We start from the raw sequence: 22,392 nt of genomic DNA, 5'->3' as shown, positions 1-22,392 counted from the left end.
ATGTATCTGGGAGATAAGCATCACTTGTTGCCACCCTCAGTTCCTTCCTATGTATCTGTAAGATAAGCATCACTTGTTGCCACCCTCAGTTCCTTCCTATGTATCTGTGAGATAAGCATCACTTGTTGCCACCCTCAGTTCCTTCCTATGTATCTGTGAGATAAGCATCGCTTGTTGCCACCCTCAGTTCCATCCTATGTATCTGGGAGATAAGCATCACTTGTTGCCACTCTCAGTTCCATCCTATGTATCTGGGAGATAAGCATCACGCTTGTTGCCTGGGAGATAAGCTCAGTTCCATCCTATGTATCTGTAAGGAGATAAGCATCACTTGATTGCATCACTTGTTGCCACCCTCAGTTCCATCCTATGTATCTGTGAGATAAGCATCACTTGCTGCCACCCTCAGTTCCATCCTATGTATCTGTGAGATAAGCATCACTTGTTGCCACCCTCAGTTCCATCCTATGTATCTGGGAGATAAGCATCACTTGTTGCCACCCTCAGTTCCATCCTATGTATCTGAGAGATAAGCATCACTTGTTGCCACCCTCAGTTCCATCCTATGTATCTGGGAGATAAGCATCACTTGTTGCCACCCTCAGTTCCATCCTATGTATCTGGGAGATAAGCATCACTTGTTGCCACTCTCAGTTCCATCCTATGTATCTGGGAGATAAGCATCACTTGTTGCCACCCTCAGTTCCATCCTATGTATCTGGGAGATAAGCATCACTTGTTGCCACCCTCAGTTCCATCCTATGTATCTGTGAGATAAGCATCACTTGTTGCCACAGTTCCTCAGTTCCATCCTATGTATCTGTGAGATAAGCATCACTTGTTGCCACTCTCAGTTCCATCCTATGTATCTGGAGATAAGCATCACTTGTTGCCACCCTCAGTTCCATCCTATGTATCTGTGAGATAAGCATCACTTGTTGCCACCCTCAGTTCCATCCTATGTATCTGTGAGATAAGCATCACTTGTTGCCACCCTCAGTTCCATCCTATATGTATCTGGGAGATAAGCATCACTTGTTGCCACCCTCAGTTCCATCCTATGTATCTGGGAGATAAGCATCACTTGTTGCCACCCTCAGTTCCATCCTATGTATCTGGGAGATAAGCATCACTTGTTGCCACCCTCAGTTCCATCCTATGTATCTGTGAGATAAGCATCACTTGTTGCCACCCTCAGTTCCATCCTATGTATCTGTGAGATAAGCATCACTTGTTGCCACCCTCAGTTCCTTCCTATCCTATGTATCTGTGAGATAAGCATCACTTGTTGCCACCCTCAGTTCCATCCTATGTATCTGTGAGATAAGCATCACTTGTTGCCACCCTAAGTTCCATCCTATGTATCTGTGAGATAAGCATCACTTGTTGACACCCTAAGTTCCATCCTATGTATCTGTGAGATAAGCATCACTTGTTTGACACCCTAAGTTCCATCCTATGTATCCTACTTGTTGCCACCCTCAGTTCCATCCTATGTATCTGTGAGATAAGCATCACTTGTTGCCACCCTAAGTTCCATCCTATGTATCTGGGAGATAAGCATCACTTGTTGCCACCCTCAGTTCCATCCTATGTATCTGGGAGATAAGCATCACTTGTTGCCACTCTCAGTTCCATCCTATGTATCTGGGAGATAAGCATCACTTGTTGCACCCTCAAGTTCCATCCTATGTATATGCCACCCTCTGGGAGATAAGCATCACTTGTTGCCACCCTCAGTTCCCCTATGTATCTGGGAGATAAGCATCAGTTCCATCCTATGTATCTGGGAGATAAGCATCACTTGTTGCCACCCTCAGTTCCATCCTATGTATCTGGGAGATAAGCATCACTTGTTGCCACCCTCAGTTCCATCCTATGTATCTGGGAGATAAGCATCACTTGTTGCCACCCTAAGTTCCATCCTATGTATCTGGGAGATAAGCATCACTTGTTGACACCCTCAGTTCCTTCCTATGTATCTGGGAGATAAGCATCACTTGTTGCCACCCTAAGTTCCATCCTATGTATCTGTGAGATAAGCATCACTTGTTGCCACCCTCAGTTCCATCCTATGTATCTGGGAGATAAGCATCACTTGTTGCCACCCTAAGTTCCATCCTATGTATCTGTGAGATAAGCATCACTTGTTGCCACCCTCAGTTCCATCCTATGTATCTGTGAGATAAGCATCACTTGTCGCCACCCTCAGTTCCATCCTATGTATCTGGTAGAAAAGCATCACTTGTTGTCACCCCCAGTTCCATCCTATGTATCAGGGAAATAAGCATCACTTGTTGTCACCACAGTTCCATCCTTTTTATTAGTGTTGGGAATTGGTTTAAATCGCACAATTGATGATTGGTTCATTACAACGGATCAATCATCGAAAATAATTGGTTACCGTCATTTATCAAATGCTCATGGTTATGTTTGTTTATGCTCTTAAAATATAGAAAAAACATGCAGTGCAAATTGCACAAAACCTTGTGGAAAGGTCGCGTCAGGTAACCTTTCCAATTGACCAATCAGAACACAGCTTACCAAATCGCGAAAGTGGACATTCGCACATACCTTTTGAACTTTTACCTCGAAAAAGTTTGTACCCGAACGATTCCAAATGCTATTTCAAATGCTATCGGTTCCTAGTGATGCAAGCCACAGCAGTGAGTAAACATTCGCTGAAAATAGCGTTTTGTCAGTATTAAAGCATCTCAACTTGCGGAAATATTAGCTAATTATAACCATGTCAACAGGAACCCCAATGCAAATACTGCAGGTCAAATATCTGTGTTTTATGCGGATTTTCATTTGTTGGGAGATCAGTGTTGGCGACCGGGGACAAGAAAATCCATTTTAAAAGTCCCGCCGAACCCTAAATAGTAGCCGCTGGCTGATTGGTTAAATCCATTCGGCCGTCTCGCCTTTGATTGGACGGTCATAGGTCGCTCAAAGGTTACCTGACACGACCTTCCACAAGGTTTTGTTAGACTCAGTATAGCAGTGTAACGAATAATACTGAGTCTAAGTTTACTTGGACAGTCATTTGGACCAGTGGATGTTATTGAAATGCAAATTTTAGAAGAAGAAACTTATATAAAGATTCCCTGGGTAGAACTAACCTACCAATCCAACTTTTGGAAAGATTGAAATAGGAAACAGCTTTTTGAAGTCCTAAGGAGCTTGTTGTCACACAGAGCCTTTGACTTTGCTTTTACTGCTTTGCTTGACTGCCTAATGCAGTGTATCTGCAAGCTGTCACTGCAGGATCTCTTACATACACTGAAAGCAGGTAAATAATAAATTCATAAAATTAAAGAATGACAACTTTGTTAACTTATTTGAAACCATTGTCTTGATGCTTGTGCCTTTTTTTTCAGCCATGTTGACAAGTAGACCAACTATGGAATTTAGCTAGTGTATTGATTGGAATTATGAATCAGTTTAAACTTGTCAGCTATACAAAAACTGCATGTACAAACCTCTATATGTAGCAGTGTTGGGGATCCTTGTTACAAGTTAAAGATTTCAGGATGTCTTGATTCAGATACTAAAGACAAGTGGTGTAATACAGCGATTCAAGCCACATGATACATTCCAAGGTATATTGATGTAAAACATGTTGAAAAAGAAAATGCTCAAGAACCAGTTTTTGCAGATTGTCTAGAATTTCCTGGTTCATACTGCTCCTGAACCTGCATTTGTCTCCCTTATAACCCTGTATGTTTCTCACCTACCTTGAACGGTTCAAATGTTTTTATTCCTAACCTTGTCTTGGGGAGCAGTTCAAAAGCTGGATTGCCAAGTTCTTGTTTGAGAGCAACTCCAATGCTGGATTGCCAAGTTCTTGTTTGAGAGCAACTCCAATGCTGGATTGCCAAGTTCTTGTTTGAGAGCAACTATACAGTTCGAATGCCAAGTTCTTGTTCGAGAGCAGTTCAAAAGTTGGAATGGCAAGTTCTTGTTCAAGAGCAACTCAAAAGCCGGATTGCTAAGTTCTTGTTGGAGAGCAACTCCAAAGTTGGATTGCTAAGTTCTTGTTTGAGAGCAACTCAACAGTTAGAATGCCAAGTTGTTGTTGAGAGCAACTCAAAAGCTGCCAAAGAGCAACTCAAAAGCTGTTATTGGAGAGCAACTCAAAAGTTGGAATGCCAAGTTCTTGTTCGAGAGCAACTCAAAAGTTGGAATGCCAAGTTCTTGTTCGAGTGCAGTCCAAAAGTCATCATCAGTGTAACTAGGACACATCTTGATTGTTAGTATTAAAAGAAGTTTGCATGAAAAATGAAAGTGGGAAAAAAATGTCATGCTCAATAATCTCTGAATCTCCACCAAGTGTATGATTTTTTTAAAGTAGAACATGCTCTTTAAAGACATCAGCATTTATGCTATTAAAGGATTTCTGGCATGTTGGAGGATAGGCCCAAAACTCAAAAAAGTAATTTTCTTATTGAACTGCTCCCTTGATGTTTCATCATGATAATTCTAATCTAACTGAAGCTTTGTTAGGATAGTGAGCCATTCACTCATTAACTCACACCTATAATAATCATTGCAAATAATCAGCTTGTCTCTGAGGGAGCACCTGTGACTGTCCCAAGTTAGGTCCGACAAATCCAGTATTTGTCAATCACAATCGGCTTAGCGCCAAAACAGCCACCTATCAGACAGTCATATCCTGGCAAGCAAGCAATCATGCCAGGGCTGTTTTAAGAGACGTGCTGTGAATCGTAAGATCTGCAGGACTGTGAGGAACAGTTCACGAACAAACACAAATTAAGCACAGACATGAAGAGCTTTGTTGCAAGACGTCGAACAACATCACACTTCAGCCATCATCGATAGTTAATGTGTCGAAGGCCAATTGATGGTTTGTGGACATTTGTTCTCAAGGGAGTATATAAACGTAAGTAGCAGGTTTGTAAGTGACTTAGAATGGTGGAGTGAAGACTATTCCACTCTGGGGATTATGTACTCAGTCAACTTCCATGTTGGTTCTAGCGTTCTGGTACCCAGAGCTCCTTACAATGTTCCTTTGGAGAAAAATCTGACATTTTGTCGCAGTATTGCAGCAGTTTGTAAATAATCTAATCTGGGCCAGACAATCCAGTGATTGACATCATGAGCATCGATCTACACAACTGGGATACAATGACATGCATCGACCAAGTCATTGAGCCCAACCACCTGATCCCATTAATCACATGTTACGACAACCATGGGTTGCTGAAGACCAATTCCGTCCTGGATCTTTACAGATCGTCAAGTATTTATATGTCTCCTTGCCATCAATGTCATGGACCACTGACATTGTCAATGCGTCCTCAGTAGTAGGTCGCTACAAACTACAAGTTACAACATGTGGTATAAATGATGAACAGCATATTTCCGGACTGGCAAATTGATGCTCAGTCCTTCTGGCACAAACATCACACAATGAAAAAACATAAAGAAATCAACAATGTTCAGTCAATCAATCAAATCAGTCAATTGTGGATAGGCCATACATAATTGATTAAACTATCAGTTACTCAAAACCTGTTCCTACAGGTTTCACCAACTCAATGATTGATTAATTTCAAACTGATCTCTACAAGTTGTCACTGAACACCAAAGTTAGTTGTGCCTGAATGCATCAGTGAGGCGTGATCGAAGAGCGACAATAGACATGATAGGCACATGAAATATACATCTGAAAGTAACAAATACAGAAGGCTAACCTGTGATTGGGCTGTGCTATGTGAGTCAGTGAAGTGAAATGTGTGCCGACAGCTGCTGTGGGAGGTGTTATCAGATGTATCTCACTGGCATGTAGACATGGTATACAGCTATTTATCACATGGCATCAGTGTGATTGTGATGGTAACACAGAATAAATCTTTGAAACAAGCGAATGTGACGAAGGATGAAAACAGCTGGAGTGTTTTGGCAAAATTACGAATTATAAGTGTCTTGTTAAAATAAATGCAAATAAATTGCCTCTAAGGCTCTTGAAGTCCTTGTAAAAACAATGAAATATTTTTCTTAAAGGTAAAAATGGTTAAAATAATTTCTTTGAGATGGAACACATTTCAACCAGCCACTGGTTCTTTGGGTGGAACTTGAGACAAGACCACTTTGAATACTCCATGTTAGAATTGCTCTCCAGCTACTTGTGTAGTTGTAAGAACAACAATGTTATTCAGATAGTCAGACTTGGTGATCACTTGATTGTCTGGATCATCTCACCGGGAGGGCATGGATTGTTTCTCACAATATCAATCACTGGATTGTCTGGTCATGATTCCGTAGTTTACAGGCTGGAATATTGCTGAGTGAGGCATTAAACAACAAACATACAATATAAAATATAACTATACTTCAACAAACTTAAGATGCTTGTAACTGTACATCATTAGTTTTTATCCCCCGCAACGCGTTTTGCGGGGGGTATTAAAATGGACTCCGTCCGTCCGTCCGTCCGTCCGTGCACATTTGTCTTTTCCGGAGCAGAACTCTAAAACCGTTCAATATTTCTTCACCAAACTTGGCACATACATGGATCTGGTGGTGTACTGGTGCCTTTTGGTAGTTTTGGAATTCTGAATTAAATGTTTTTGGCGTTTCCATGGCAACAAGTTTGACTTTGACTGAAATTAGTGGTAGTGCTCTTTTCCGGAGCAGAACTCTGAAACCGTTCAATATTTCTTCACCAAACTTGGTACATGGATAGATCTGGTGGTGTACTGGTGCCTTTTGGTAGTTTTGGAATTCTGAATAAAATATTTTTGGCGTTTCCGTGGCAACAAGTTCGACTTAGACTGAAATTGGTGGTAGTGCTCTTTTCTGGAGCAGAACTCTAAAACCTTTCAATATTTCTTCACCAAACTTGGCACATAGATAGATCTGGTGGTGTACTGGTGCCTTTTGGTAGTTTTGGAATTCTGAATAAAATATTTTTGGCATTTCCATGGCAACAAGTTTGACTGAAATTAGTGATAGTGCTGCTTTCTGGAGCAGAACTTTGAAAACCTTTCAATACTCTCCTTCCACTTTTCTATATACACACCTAAATATTTCTATATACACACCTAAATATTTGACATAATCCTAACTCGTAGACATAATCATGAAGAGTATTTTGCCATTGAGGGGGATATTGATGACTTTGTCTTCTTGTTTGTGCCTAGTTGGTTGGTTGGTTTGTTGTTTAACACACACTCAGCAAAATTCCAGCTATATGGCGGCGGACCAGACAATCAAGTGATCAACAGCATGAGCATTGATCTATACAACTGGAATACAATCACATGAGTCAACCAAGTCGGCAAGCCGACTTGACCACCCGATCCCAGTAGCTGCCTCTTCCAACAAGCATGGGTTACTGAAGACCAATTCTAACCCTGATCTTCACAGGTGTTAATGTACCTAGAATGAAAATTGTTGTGAAAGGTTGTCCTATCGAAAAAGAAGATCCTTCATATTTCTTATTTCTAGCTGATCTGCTAGCATTTGAAAGCCCAGAAACTCCACAGACTCCTTGTCTGATTATGAAGACGTGTATGATACACTTACCTCATAATAGGGAACAGAATGACATACATCAGTAACATGATTTCTCTTGAAAATGTGTATTTTTTATAGAAACATGCAACATCATTTAAATCAATCTTTGTGACATCGAAAACCGAAGAAAAAATTAGCTTTTTTGCTAGCTGAATGGAAAAATATACGGTTCAAGGACAGTGAGACAGGCTATTGAGTATCGTATTCTACAAATTGTGGTACTTAATTTGTGCCTTTTTGGAGCAAAATTCTCGAAAACCCATAAGTCACTGTTGACAGGCAATTAACCAGTTTTCTTCAAATCCAACCGAGCATCATGTTTTGTGATAGTCAGGCAGAGCTGGCCCAAGTAGCTACCATGCGTTAATTAACTTTCAAAATGTAGAAATATTACCCTTTGAATAGTCAATAGAAGCACGAGCCAAACTGTGGGCCTATCCAGTACCGGATGTAAGATGCCATACATCAGTGATTTGTAACCAGCCTGCATCTTTGCCCTGAAAATTTGAACCAACATGAAACAAAATTAGTCTGGCATGCCCAGTACTGTGTGAGACATTTGTAGTGATGATACCACTCTGCTGTAGTCGGTGGTCATGGACAGGATTAATCAATAGTCGCCTGGAACAACTGGCATCTAGAATGTTAAAGTAAATACAGTGTTCCTCTTTCAACTGCTGCCTCACACTTGGCAACACAGCCTGATTAGTAAATGGGTGGCCCAGTGGAATGTGTGTCAGCTTGTAACAGAATCAGGTTTAAATCCAACATGGATGCAGCATATATGAAGTCTGCTTGCTTCAACTGTTGCCTCACACTTTGCTAAACAGCCAGATTAGTAAATGACATTATGATGGCCCTCACAGGGCTTGATTTAGTGCTTTGTTACTTACACTGGTGCAACCCAACATTACAAAGTGCAACCTAGTTATGATTCTAACTTGCACCAGGCGCAAGTCAATTTTTGAGTGGGTAAACTTCTGAATAAAGCATCTAAATAATTCAATAGCATATTTCTGATTTTACATATTGCAATAAAAACAGTGCAACTGGAATTTGACTGGTGCAACTAGGTTTTTATCTTAGGTTGCACCTGGTGCAAGTAGGTTAACATCTCTTAAATCGAACCCTGCCTCATAGAAAGTGTGTAAGCTTGCCACTCACTCCATTTTTATCCCTCATGGATGCAACTTATATGCCTGCATCAACTGTTGCCTCCCGCAGAACCAGTTTGATTCCCACATGGGAATGTATGTACCATAAGTCAGACTTCTACCATTCCTGCCCTACAATGGACTTCATGGCCTGATGATTAAATGGGCTTAAAGCTTTCTGCCTTGTGTCAGCTCTATATCCAAGGTTATCATCAAGTCATGCAGTTGATATGCAGTGATGCACTGGCATTCAAACCAGTAATCAGCAGATCCAGTTATGTCAAGGGGCAGAACTCTGCAGAACGAAAAGTACCTCACTCAGTGAGTGAGAGAGTTTAGTTTTACGCCGGACTCAGCAATATTCCAGCTATATGTTGGCGGTCTGTAAACAATTGAGTCTGGACCAGACAATCCATTGATCAACCATATGAGCACTGATTTACGCAGTTGGGATATGATGACACGTGTCAACCAAGTCAGATAGCTTAAACACCTGATCCCGTTAGTCGCCTCTTACGACAGGCATTGGTTACTGAAGATCTAACCTGGAGGGGAATTGGGGTAGCCTAGTGGTTAAAGCATTGGCTCGTCACGCAGAAGACCGGGGTTCGAATCCCCACATGGGTACAATGTGTGAAGCCCATTTCTGGTGTCCCCCGCCTTGATGTTGCTAGGATATTGCTAAAAGCGGCGTAAAACCAAACTCAGTCAGTATGCCTAACCTGGATCTTCATGGGTATCCTCACCTTAGAGTACTGTGCTCCCAGGATACTTCCATTCAAACATCAACTGCACTCGATCTGACACTCATCATCCCATTAGCTCATCAACCAACAACCTCAACCTTAATCTCCAACAAACTAACTGATCACACATCGCAAATAAATCCATTCAGGAAACAACATGCTCGTAAACTCATATATTCAAACATCAAAGACCTTGCTTCCCTACGATGAGTAACAATAATTACATTAAGCCATGTCCTGGCTGCAGAAGTAGGCTTGACTAACAATACCACACACAGTTCCATACAATCCTATCCATTGAACTACAAACCCAGCCACTGTGATGAGCAGCCAATCAATATCCGCCTGTTGGTAAGTGTTGGTGAATTACCTGTTTCCATACAACACTCGGGCTCGGCGGACAGCAGAAGATGTGTATGTGCATGCACTAATGTGATACTTATCAGTTACTCATTTGCTTCTTCAATGAGTGAGTGAGTTGGGTTCTATGCCGCTTTTAGCAATTTTCCATTGAAATCACAGTGGGGACATCAGAACACATTGTAACTATACAAAGACCAGCGGACTACCCGGCATCCTTTGAATGTGGAAAAACCTGGATCGTGTAGATGTTTTATGTTGGTTTTACAGACCTCAAGGACAGAAAGGTATTGTTTCCTTAAAGGATCTAAGGTCTGCATCTTGTCAGAATTCCTCCTGACGAATCATGATATAACTAGGGTTGTGCTTGTAGTGGCATTGAATCCTCACTCACTCACTCACTCACTCACTTACTCACTCACTCAATTATGGTGAATTATATTGGTATTTGTAGGGTATTTGATATCCTGTGTGACACATCCTGGGTGTTTAAAGGCTGTTAACATGGAAGTCAAAGCCATTGGAATATATCAAATATCTTAATATTTTGTTTACTTTTGAACTGGTCCCTTTCATATCCCCAGTCTTTTTATACAACTGAAAAAAAAAACATTTGAAATTACAGAATTTATCTGAATCATTAATTTGTCAATACAAGTACTTTTGTCTTTTCTATAAGAAGTCTAAAGGACAAGTGATGAAATAAATTTCCAGCATGTGACATTAAATTACGTTGAAACTTTTGAACCAGTCCCGTTTACATCACTTTATTTGTAATACTTTTGCTTTTCATGTCATGTACACTTGAGTTGTTTATCTATGGGTGTGAGGCCTAGGTCTACAATATAGAGAGGTATGTAAGTGGTAAGAAAATAGAAGAGATTAAACAGGTCAAGAGACTTATGAGATGGTTCAGGCACAGAATTTAGTATCTTCCTCGTGGGTAGGCCAGGGCACTTGCTTCATGTCACTATGGCTTACTACCTCAACTGTCCCCTGAAATCTTGTCCACAATTTTTGCATTTTGTCATAGGTAAGCTGACTCCTTCATCCATGTTTTAGATTGATGGTGCAGAGTGATATGACTCACGGGCTCTGCTACAGTTGGGAGTATTTCCAGTCATTGTGAACATGTTGCTTTATGGTCTTACCAGATGATCTGTTGTCGTCATTGTTGACAGAATACTCCATGATGACATGACATCATATCTATGTGTAAACCTTTCTGTATTGCACTTTGTTAGCATTAAAAGTATTTGCCTGGTAGTTTCGCTGCCCAAACAGTACAGATATCACAAGTAACTTATTTTCTTCGAACATTATATCGATTTTTATTTACATTTTCAGAGAGTTCTATTTCCTAAATATAGACACACCATTGCTTATGACCCTTGTAATATGATGTTACTGGTGCCAATTGATAATCAAATGGTGTCATTAAACCTTATCAGACCCATTGATGTGGGATTGTAGGTATCGATGTGTGGTTCTTGTGTCGTGATGTGCAGCCAACTTGTCAACCTGCATGGTGTCTGGCTGTCAGGTGACTCATGTACGGCTCAGTGACACACTCTGACAACTTCATGTTTTAAAAACGTACACATTGTGCAAAAACTCTCAAACGTTTTTATTTCTTCATATAGTGTAACCGAATTGTTTGACATTAAATTTGAATCGATTGCCTTTCCAAACATATCTTCTTTTTGCAAATCCAAAACGTATATGCACTAAAGCTGTTTACCTTGCCATTGATGAACGTGCAGTTTTTCTCAGTTTACTCCTTTTCTATATAGATCATACAAACCTCACATCCACCCTCACTTTGATGTCGTAAACTAACCAAATACAGAAAACTAACTGAAACCTACTGGCATTTGAAAACTTGCCATTTTTGACACATTGCTTAATGACCATTCACAGCATTATTTAGTGTGTGCTTTAAAATCTAAATATTGAATATTTACTTGGAGAATTGAATTAAAAATATCCACATCAGTGATCACTGTATTTTGTTTTTAATGCTGGTGTCTCGGTGAAATCACGCTAAATACATCAGGTGTGAAAACAGCATTTTTTGAAATTTTAAGAAAGCAAAGTTCACATTTTATGCTGTTTATTATTTTTTCATATTGTGTGAGCCTACTTGTTGCATACACTTGGTTGTTAGTTTTTGGACCTGCATGTGAAGAGTATTGTAGCAAGACTAAGGGAAATAAAACGAGATGTAGATAGATAGATAGATAGAGATCTATCAGTGATTTGGTACATTCGACACAATTTATTATAGCATCTGTCAAGTGTGATGGCATCGCTGACTTCAAACTTCCGCACAACATTAACGGTACTTTTCCTCATTTCTGACTATTTCCCTTGATTACAATGAAAACTAAAAAAAGTAACTCCACGCAGATTGTCAGAATTGTTCTGACAATTTACATGTCACATTTATGCAAATATGATAATTAAATCAACGAAAGTCTCCTTGATATTATCCAACATACTTATGTCGGTGAACACAACACTTGTGAAATTCGTTTACTGATAGTGATGTCATACATGTAATATATATTCCATTTAGGTGAGGTTTATGAATGAAAATACACATGATCAGTTGTTCCTGCTTTTTCAGTTTCAATTATAATTCATCTTTCGTAATTTTACATATTTTTCACCCGATGGGTTTCAGAAGGGATACTGTTTGCTTTGGGACTAGACCAGTCTAAATCAACTGGCACCAGTGATGTCATAATCTAAGGGGGTTAACTCTGACCTGTTTAGCTCGGAAAACAAAGGTCTCATGATGATATAACATTTTAACAGTTATATTGTGTGTTCTGCTTTCAATGTGAGAAAAATGAGTGTGTTTATCCAAAAATCTATATTAACAAATTCTAAAATTCTTTCCATTTCACATGTGAAAAATGTGAATTCTTCACGTACACTTCTCCTTTAGGAGACGTGATTCTATATTTAGCTGGCCAAAGTTTGCATTTATGTCTTCAGGATGAACTATGACAAGTTTCTCAAAATATTTCAAAATTTCCCGGAAGTAAATGATTGATGAGACGAAAAACTTGGAAAACAAGTATTGATTTCTGTGAAAAAACTTCCTTGTGAAATTGAGGATGGACAAAAACAGATCTTGTTAGTTCTGCAAATATTTTATTTCTTGTGTAGAAGTGATTGAATTACAAGGATCATTTCTGAAATCATAGATGCATCAGGTGATCTGAAGAAAATATGCTTCATGCAATAATGATTTAAGAGAAACAGGTTGAATATATTTTGCGTGACAACTGTTGGATAGCATGGGTCTTCACTGAACTGTACTGTTGTGCGCTTGGCTCAAACAAGTGACAAGAAGAATTGAACTTTTTTGGAACCATTTGTGATCATTGCTAAGAAATTGTTTCTTGGCAAGAGAAAGTTTTAAGTAAAAAAAACATGGCAAGAAATCAATAGTGCTTACTCTCAATGTCTGGTAAGTTAACGTTGCCGTCGACAGGTCACGTTTTTATGTGGATTCTGTTTGTAGAGAATAACTGTCTGAGCCTTCACTCAACAACCGTGATACTATGGAATCAATTTCTTTGTTAGATTTGCATATAAAAAATATATCACAGTTTGGACCAAAGTTACGTTAATTGAATAACATTTTTCAAAACAGTTGCATCTTTGGAGAAATGTTTTTCGATGTTAGGAAGACAAGCTTTGTAGTGGGAGACATGGCTGTGGTTAATGTTATTTTGAGGCACATCTGTGGGGTTTTGAGTGAATTTCTGCAGAAAACCAGAGATCTGTCAGCAATCGTTTTCACATTTGAAACACCTGAAAGAAATGATTGTGCTAGAATTGTGCTTGAAGCCTTGGTTTGAAGTCTTGGCCGCATCAGTTTCAAAGGGTGTGTCATGGGCAGAAAGACAATTTACGAGATGTGACACAAGCTTGAAATATGGAACGCCCAGACTCAACTAAGTTGACCAGGTCTATGGATATGGATGGGCATGGTGGGCATGGTGGGCGAGCTGTCTAAGGCGTCAGTCTAGCGATCCAGTGAACTTGAGGTGCCGGGATCGAGCCCACCTGTGACCGGGTGAAAAAACCTTGGAGTCAACATTGAGTGCAGACTCTTTCAGTGTTGTCACAACCCCTAGTGTACAGTACACAACCCTGTGCACTTAAAAGATGAGATGGAGGCCACATGAATATGTGCAAACACCTAGTTGCGGGTACAGCAATGTGCAGTAAACTTGGACAAAGTACTGTGACTATGTGTCCCAATTCACCAAGCTGTGAATGGGTACCTTGTAAGGATGGGAAAGCCACATTAAATTGGTGCGCCTAATGGCTGCAAGAGTTGTATGATCCCCAGGGAGTTGAGATTGATAATACAATGTGCCGTTTGAGATTGACATGATCAAGGGGAAAACAAAAAGCACCTCTGAGCAGCTGAGCTGGATATTGGAGCTATACAAATATTAGCATAATAATATTACAATTTCTTTGTTGTACTGTAATTTTTATCCCCCACCACCAAGGGATACAGTATTAAGCTCCATCCATCCATCCGTCCGTACGAATTGGAATATCTTAAGAACCGTTGCCAAGATTCTTTTCATATTTGGTACCTAGCTTCATCACAATATGAGAAAGATCCCAGTCAGGTTTGGTGACCTTGACCTTTATTTCAAGGTCACAAGGGGACTTTAACAATTTACCCTTGTCAGCGAGATATCTCAAGAACCAATGACTGGATTTTCTTCATATACGACACCAAGCTTCATCTAGGGGAGGCACAGATCCCAGTCGATTTTGGTGACCATCACATAACTTTCAAGGCCACGGCGACACTTTGAAGATTTCAGCATGTTAACCTGCATGTGAAGATTAACAAGAACGGTTCACTGGATTTTCTTCATACACTTTCATGACTTCTCTTGAATGTTTTTTGATAAGCAATTTCTTTATTACTATTTTTGCATATTTCATACACCATGACATTCATGTTTTTGTTGACATTTAACTTCATCTCAAACTACGAACTTCACTTTCATTAGTTTTTAAGTTTGATAATTTGTGGTGGGGATCATGCCACCTTAGTGACAATGCTTGTCAGGTACTCATACCATTATCAAGCAAGACTGAATACCTAATGTATAAGGCACAGGGCTGTTGGGTAGCCTAGTGGTTCAAGTGTTGCATCATAGACCTTAGATTGCAATCCTCGGATGGTTCTTCGGGATACCATTAAAGCAACTTATGTTGAACATGAAAGTTGAACATGAACTTCTATTTCTAAAAGGGGCTATGGTTAAAGCTTTCGCCTGTCACGCCGAAGACCCGTTCAATTCCCCCTATGGAAACAATGTGAAGCCCGTTTTTGGTGTCGCTCACCATATTGCTGGAATATCGCTAAAAGCGACATAAAACCATAGTCAGTCAGTACATGGAACAAAATTGTGTAGTTTAGGTAGAATATATACAGTGTTCACTTGTGATGCTGAAGACTTGTTGTGTTTGATTTCCCACATGGGTACAGTGTGGGATCCCCACCTCAGGTTTCCCCTGCTGTCATATTACTGGAATGTTGCTGAAAGTGTTTTCAACCATTCTCATTCACTCACTCACTCACTCACAGATGACAGTAGAAGGATAATACTGCAGCAACAGCCTTGTAATGCAGGAGGAAGAATCCAGTTGAACAGACTATATTGGTCAGGTGGAATGACTGGAAAAACTTGATGAGTTCAAAGTAGGCAGATAAGAAGAAAATGAATTTTGATGATATGAATGTCAGAGGGGTATACAAAGTGTTGTCACAAGTAGGACATTAATCATCAGTGAGACCCCATGGTTTGGTCCAGGGCAAGGGTCAGGCCAGTGCCTGTCAGTGGGGTGAACTTTGATAACTTCGAACCCAGATATCTCTATCTCAGCCCCCATGGGTACAAAAAGACTATCATCTAGTCTCTGAAATGAACATATTTTACAGAATAAAAAACAGTTCCTAAATTATGATCATAAAATATTATGAAAAAGGAGCACAGAGACTTTCTTCATTTTCAGAAACTGAAACTGGAAATCTAGAATTGCCACATATTCTAGACTTGCCACATATTCTAGACTTGCATGGGATTTCTTGGATAGATTTGTTTCAGGGTCTGTATGACAGACAAGGGTACGATGTGTGACGCCCATTACTGGTGTCCCATGCCATGATATTGCTGGAATTCCTTGAATGCTGGAATATCAATATTGCTAAAAATGGCATAAACCAAACTCACTCACTCACTCTACCTCAGATTGGTCAATTCATACCATCGGAGGATATAGTGTTTAGGGTCAAGGTATGTGACTTAGTGTCTGAAATTGTATAACTTTGATTAAAGCAAAATATGAAAAATACATTTAAACTGAAAAGGAGTAATATTTCACAAGTACTTGAAAAAGGCAGTTTTAGTTGTCTCATTTGTTTTATGGCCTCCTGATCTTACCAGAACATTTTACTTGAATAAGGCTTCAACAAAAGCTTAATCCTGCAGATTACTGTAAAAAAAAAATTAAAAATATTGTTTGTTTCCTGAAAATTGAAATTGAAGTTTATTATGGCTTTTGCTTGGTGACCTGAATGTATCTGAAAATTCTCCCCTCTTGACAGAAGACTTGAGGTAAAAGTTAAAGCATGCTAATTGATGGGAAGTGCAGAACTGCTGAGTGGGCAGTTTAGTACTGAGCCATTGAAGGCATGAAGTTCTGTTCCAGCTTTGATGGAGGATGTGGGGTCAGGGTGAAGTAGAGTGACAGTGAAGCGCTGTGTGAAGTAGCTGCAACTCAGACACTAGTTAGACATGTTTTTATCAGTTTGGTAAGGATACGGATTATGTCACTGATGTTGTCTAAGCCAAAGGCTTTGGTGTTTCTATGGTGACAAGCTTTCCAGCTCATCTCAGAGGGATGTGACACAAAATATTCCTGGTTCTACTAAAGAAGATTCACATTCCTCCCAGAACTCCTTGTGTCCACGGGTTTGATTCCCCACATGGGTACAATGGGTCAAGCTCATTTCTGGTGTCCCCCTGCCGTGATATTGTTGGAATATTGCTAAAAGCAGCACAAAACTAAACTCATTCACCCTTGTGTCCAACTAGTTTACCTGTCACTGTCAAGAGAATATTCCGTTTGGCAGAGCATGTTTCCCTTTCAATGGAATCATCTATCGGCCTTCTGTATCATCCATGGTCCAATGCAATGCATGGTTGGAAAGGTATAGATATTGTCCTTTAAGGAGCTATCTTCATAAACCCTTGGTTGTCTCAGGGCAACTAACAGATCAGACAGTCAGATGTACTGACTTATGTCATGTATGTCTTCATATACCGGATGCATAGACCTATGCTAATAATGAGTGAGTGAGTGAGTTTAGTTTTATGCTGCACTCAGCAATATTACAGCTGTAATGTGGTGGTCTGTAAATAATTGAGTATGGACCAGACAATCCAGTGATCAACATCATGAGCATTGATCTAAGCATTTGGGATACGATGACATGTGTCAAACAGGTCAGTGAGCCCCCGATCCCGATTAGTCGCTTCTTACGACAAGCATTGGGTTACTGAAGATCAATTCTAACCCGGATCTTCACAGGTGGTAATAATGACAATCATTGGATTGTCTGGTGCATATTAACATGATTAATAACAGACTTCGCTGACATGGCATGAATATTGCCGAGTGTGTGTCAATATTTTTCAAAGCAATGAAAGGGCATTCAGTACATGCATTGAATACAACAGCAAGTGGAAAATGTGTGAAATGGTCTGTAAAGTTCCTGCCTGGCACCAGGTGGCAGTTTCATGTGTCATGTGTATGGAACTAGTTCCTGATTACTGACCAATCACCTGTTAGATCGACCATGTTGCAGCAGCATCTGTGTCCAGCTGCGTTCACATATGAATGAACACCAGTGATTAAACCAGGTGTTCGTGAAATGGGAAGCATGCCCTGCCCCACTAGTGGGGTAATTTCGGTACAACACCAGATTATGACCTGTGTGCTTGATAAAACCTTGTTAAATAGGGGCAAGTAGAAACTGACTGTGTCTATATTCTGCCTGTTATCTCCAAAGTTCTGATAACTTCTAATGAAATATATATACAGCTGAAGAGACTTCAACACAACATGATGTGAGATAAAAGTCAGAGATTCAGTGTTCAACAAGTGTAGACTTGTGGAAGGCTCTTGAGAAAATTATTATTAAAGGAAAAATAGTGCTATTTTTTTAAAGAAAATTGACTAGCATATTTTTAAGTTATGAGTTTGTGATGTTCTTATTCTTGAGTCGATCTAGACTTGCTAATTCCCAAATAACACAAACTGGATTGCTGCGGCAGAACTCGAGAATGGCTGCAACTGTGTAGAAAATTTGAAAAAGGAAACTACCATTGCACCATTAATTTTTTAATTACAAATACACAATTTTTTAATTTACAAATAGTCTTGAAATTGTTTTAAAACATAATAGCATAATGACACTAGTACATAGAAATAGTGTACAACATTTAAGTAAAGGAAGTCTAGGGGTATGTTGGGTTTTATGTTGTCCATTTTTTATATGTGGGGACCACTAAATCTTTAAAAATTTACATTAGGGCAAATATTGATAAGGACACCTTACTTTCATAAATATTTCAAAAATTACTGCATACATTTAAGATGTTTTATATACTGAAGGAATGAGGGCTCATATACCTGATCTCTAATCTACTGCTGTTACAAGAGAAAGGATGTACAACATCCCCCTAGTACAGCTTACACATGAAGCCATCTTGTAAGTTGTTGTTGCACATGAGCAGAGCTCAGTTAGAAGTGCTGAAACAGCAATTTATGCATTTGTTTATAATGCATGTTTACTGATTTTGTAACAAGAACAAGTGAGTAAAATATATAAAAAACCTGATGAAAAATACAAAGACCCAGTTTGAATGATGCTTCGTGATAAAAAACTGACTGGTTCACTGCGTGGGTGTTATAGTATGTGAACATGGGTTTTGCCTTTAGTACAGCCTTGGTCATGGGTGTTATATGTTGTGAACATGGATTTTGCCTTTAGTATAGCCTGGAACATGGGTGTTATATGTTGTGAACATGGATTTTGCCTTTAGTATAGCCTGGAACATGGGTGTTATATTTTGTGAACATGGATTTTGCCTTTAGTATAGCCTGGAACATGGGTGTTATATTTTGTGAAAATGGGTTTTGCCTTTAGTACAGCCTGGAGCAAGGCTATACTGACAAGTGGAAGAGAACATATTTCCTCAGTGGCTGTAGCGACTGAGTCGTTGTTGAGGAAGGTTATGAGTGCCAGGAGGTGCCATGCTTCAAGAACCACACTCTTTTATCAGTAAGCAGATAAGAGAGTTCTTCCTTCTTTGATGCTGTGGCCTGACCTTGATACCACAAATCCAGCTTCCTGTTCATATACCATAATATGCTCCACAAGTGTTTTCACCATCGAGCTTATCGATATTCACTTAGTGTTGGAGGTTATGCTGATGCCTATACAGAAACAATCCATATTCCTTGGAGTTACTTGGACTGCCTCAGCTCGTGCCCTTCTGTTCTGTTGCTTGTAGTTAAGGATACCTGGGTGACTCGATGCCTGCACTGGGCCCATGATTGGTAAATTAGATCCTTAATGCCATGAAAGTTTAATTTTGGAATTTTATTGCATTTGACCTGACTTGGAAATTAAGACCGATTCATGTTTCGTTTGTGGATCGATAGCCAATAGTGGCTAGAGCTTGTCTGTGGAGGAAAAGTAGCTTGAACTTGTCTGTGGATGGATAGTGGATGAATAGTGGTTATTACTGATCCCATAATAGTTGGACCATCTGTTTTAAAAGTGGCTAGAACTACTCGTGGATAGTGGCAAGAATTAGGGTAAGATTGATAGTGTTTAGAATTAGTTCCTGGATAGATAGTGTTTAAATCAGTCAGTTTTTTAGATAGTGGCTAGAGCTCATCCATGGTGGCTAGAACTAGTCCATGGATAGTGGCTAGCATGAGGGTTAAGTAGATGGCGGCTAGAACCGGTCTGTGGATGGATGATTGTTAGAACCATCAGGGTTTTTTCATAATAACTAGAACAATCACATGGATAGTGGCTAGGACTAGTCTAAGAACAGATAGTGGCAAGTGCTTGTCAACTGGATTGGTTGTCCATGGATGAATGTAAGACTGAATGCAGTGTCTTGTAGTTGCGATTTATGAAATTGTCTCATGTTTTTCTGATGTACAAGATTTGATAATGTTTTCAATGTAGGATCATTATTGATAAAACTATGGATGATTATCATTGGCACTTGGTTTTACAAAACGTACCTGGATGACGTCAGTGATTCTTGACTGGAGAACAGATGCACCATTGAGATCGAAACATCAAAAAATGAAATTGGCAGACACCAGAAGTAATTTTGTGAAAAAGGAGCTTGTTGGCAGCAATTGTAGGGATGAAGCTAGACCCTGGAGGACTTCCCTAATGTTGTAATGGTGGACTGTTGCTGATGCCGCCTTAGATGTGACAATGAAATTGTTTGCCAATTTGGTGGATGTGTCTGGTGATGTTGCTAGGATGAGCTGATCACTGTGAATGTTGTTTCAGATGCCCACAGGGCGCTGGAGTTGCTGGAGGACTACCACAGTCGGCTGAACAAACCGCAGGATAAGCAGTTAAAAAATGCCATCGAGCGTGTGATACAGATCTTCAAGAGCAGGTTATTCCATGCCTTGCTAGGTAAGTCTATTACTATCCCCCGACGATGGCTGCCTGCCTTTGTTGTTACAGCCAACTAATGGCTTGACTTGTTACCCCAGCTTGGTAATATTTTATTGTTGCTCTTCTACGGGACATCAACGAGTATGTATATGTCCTTACTGTAGCCTGTAATATGTGATTTTGATGCATGATCATGATATTCTGATTTTAATGGTACCATGTGACAGAATCCATCCCCTGTTGATGCTGGTCTGGCTGGATGAAGACTACTAGTGAGACAGTGTTCCCTGATTGTAATGTGTTACTGGTGAACATCTATCAGTCCTTGCTTTCTGTACATACAAGGGGCAGTGAGTAGCCTAGTGGTTAAAGCGTTTGCTTGTCATGCTGAAGACCCGGGTTTCGATTTCCCACATTGGTACAATGTTTGAAGCCCATTTATGGTGTCCCCCGCCGTGATATTGCTGGAATATTGCTAAAAGCGGCGTAAAACTATACTCACTCACTCACTCACTTTTACTATTGTCAAGCGAGTGTAATGACAGAATAAAAACTAGTTGAAGCCCAGTAGAATATAGAAGTTGTCACGCAATCAGTATCTTTCCTTTATTGTTACTTACCAGCTTTTAAATTGGCAATCAAACAGATTCATTCGTGGTTTTCTTTAGAATTATGTGGATGAAGATGTGGATTGTTTTTTCGATGGTCCGTTGTTTCCTTTACAGCTGAGAATTTTATGACTGGAATGCTGCAACCTTAGAAACATTGTTTTGTTTTGTGAAGGAATTTATGTTGTTTCTGCATTTTTAATTTGTCTTGGGTCATATTTTACTTACAGTTATGTGATGAAGTAGTAGAAATCTTCATGTTGGATATAGAAAATATGGGCAATAAGTAGGTATTAACCTATTTGACATCACTCTTAGTTGATATAGGATCGTATTGTCCCATCAATTTTGGTAGAAACAAGTAACTTTATTTCACAGCCTATTGGGGCGGTGGGGTGGTCTAGTGGTTTAAGCGTTGGCTCGTCAAACCGAAGACCCGGGTTCGAATCCCCAAATGGGTACAATGAGTGAAACCCATTTCTGGTGTCCCCAGCCGTGATATTGCTGGAATATTGCTAAAAGCGGCGTAAAACCAAACTCAGTCAGTCAGTCAGTCACAACCTATTGGGATTCAGTGTTGAATTTGTTCAGGGTTTTCTGGATGTAAGAGACTTGATGGAATGGGTTGTCAGGCTTGGTAAGTACGTCAGTAGTCTGTGTATTAACTTACCTCATCATGTTTACTTCTCAAATTATCAGTCACTGGAGCTCCAGATATTTTCACACTGTCTTTAGAAAGCTGGAATATTGCTTAGTTTTCAACAATACTAGTGGTGGTCCGATTAATTGAAATAATCGAAGATTGGTCGCAGTGACTAAACGACCAAGCAATCAATCATGTTTTCTCATAATCGAACACAAACAATTCTGGAACACTTGTTTTCATTAACAATATTTTTCACAAGGTTGGTTTTGTCTGTTACATTTCATGACCACTACAAGCTCATTCCAAGTCATGATTGAATTTATCTTCAAGACTCCTAGAAATTAATGTTCCTAACCTACTAGTCATCCTTTAAAGATGTGAAATTTGCCAATGCCTTTAGTGAATTGGCAAAAACACCAAAGAACTACAGGTTTTTTTCTTTATTTTTTTGTCCATTAACAAAAATAATCAGGAAAATTTCACAAATGACGCTAACCAATTATTTCGATGATTGATCGGTTGTAATGAACCAATCATCAATTATGAGATTTTGACCAATTCC

The 22,392-nt window shown here is 39.6% G+C and overlaps 1 protein-coding gene across 12 annotated transcripts in view; it reads left to right on the top strand.

The window, feature by feature from the left end:
- LOC124273272 (disks large homolog 2-like) overlaps window positions 1-22,392 on the top strand; it is a 343,312-nt gene that overhangs the window by 7,993 nt on the left and 312,927 nt on the right. For 11 of the 12 annotated variants that reach the window (XM_046708499.1, XM_046708504.1, XM_046708503.1 and 8 more), the window contains exon 2: window positions 20,463-20,594. In XM_046708499.1, the coding sequence (XP_046564455.1) occupies window positions 20,463-20,594 (132 nt within the window). Of the gene's footprint in view, window positions 1-19,456; window positions 19,481-20,462; window positions 20,595-22,392 lie in introns of those variants that run through there. The other variant, XM_046708498.1, reaches the window with a different exon arrangement.

The sequence above is a fragment of the Haliotis rubra genome, unplaced genomic scaffold (genome assembly GCF_003918875.1).
Source record: "Haliotis rubra isolate DU_JTF1 unplaced genomic scaffold, ASM391887v1 Scf179, whole genome shotgun sequence".
NCBI lineage: Eukaryota > Metazoa > Mollusca > Gastropoda > Lepetellida > Haliotidae > Haliotis > Haliotis rubra.
The sequence above is the reverse complement of the archived record's forward strand: the minus strand, read 5'-3'. Positions and strand labels throughout refer to the sequence as shown.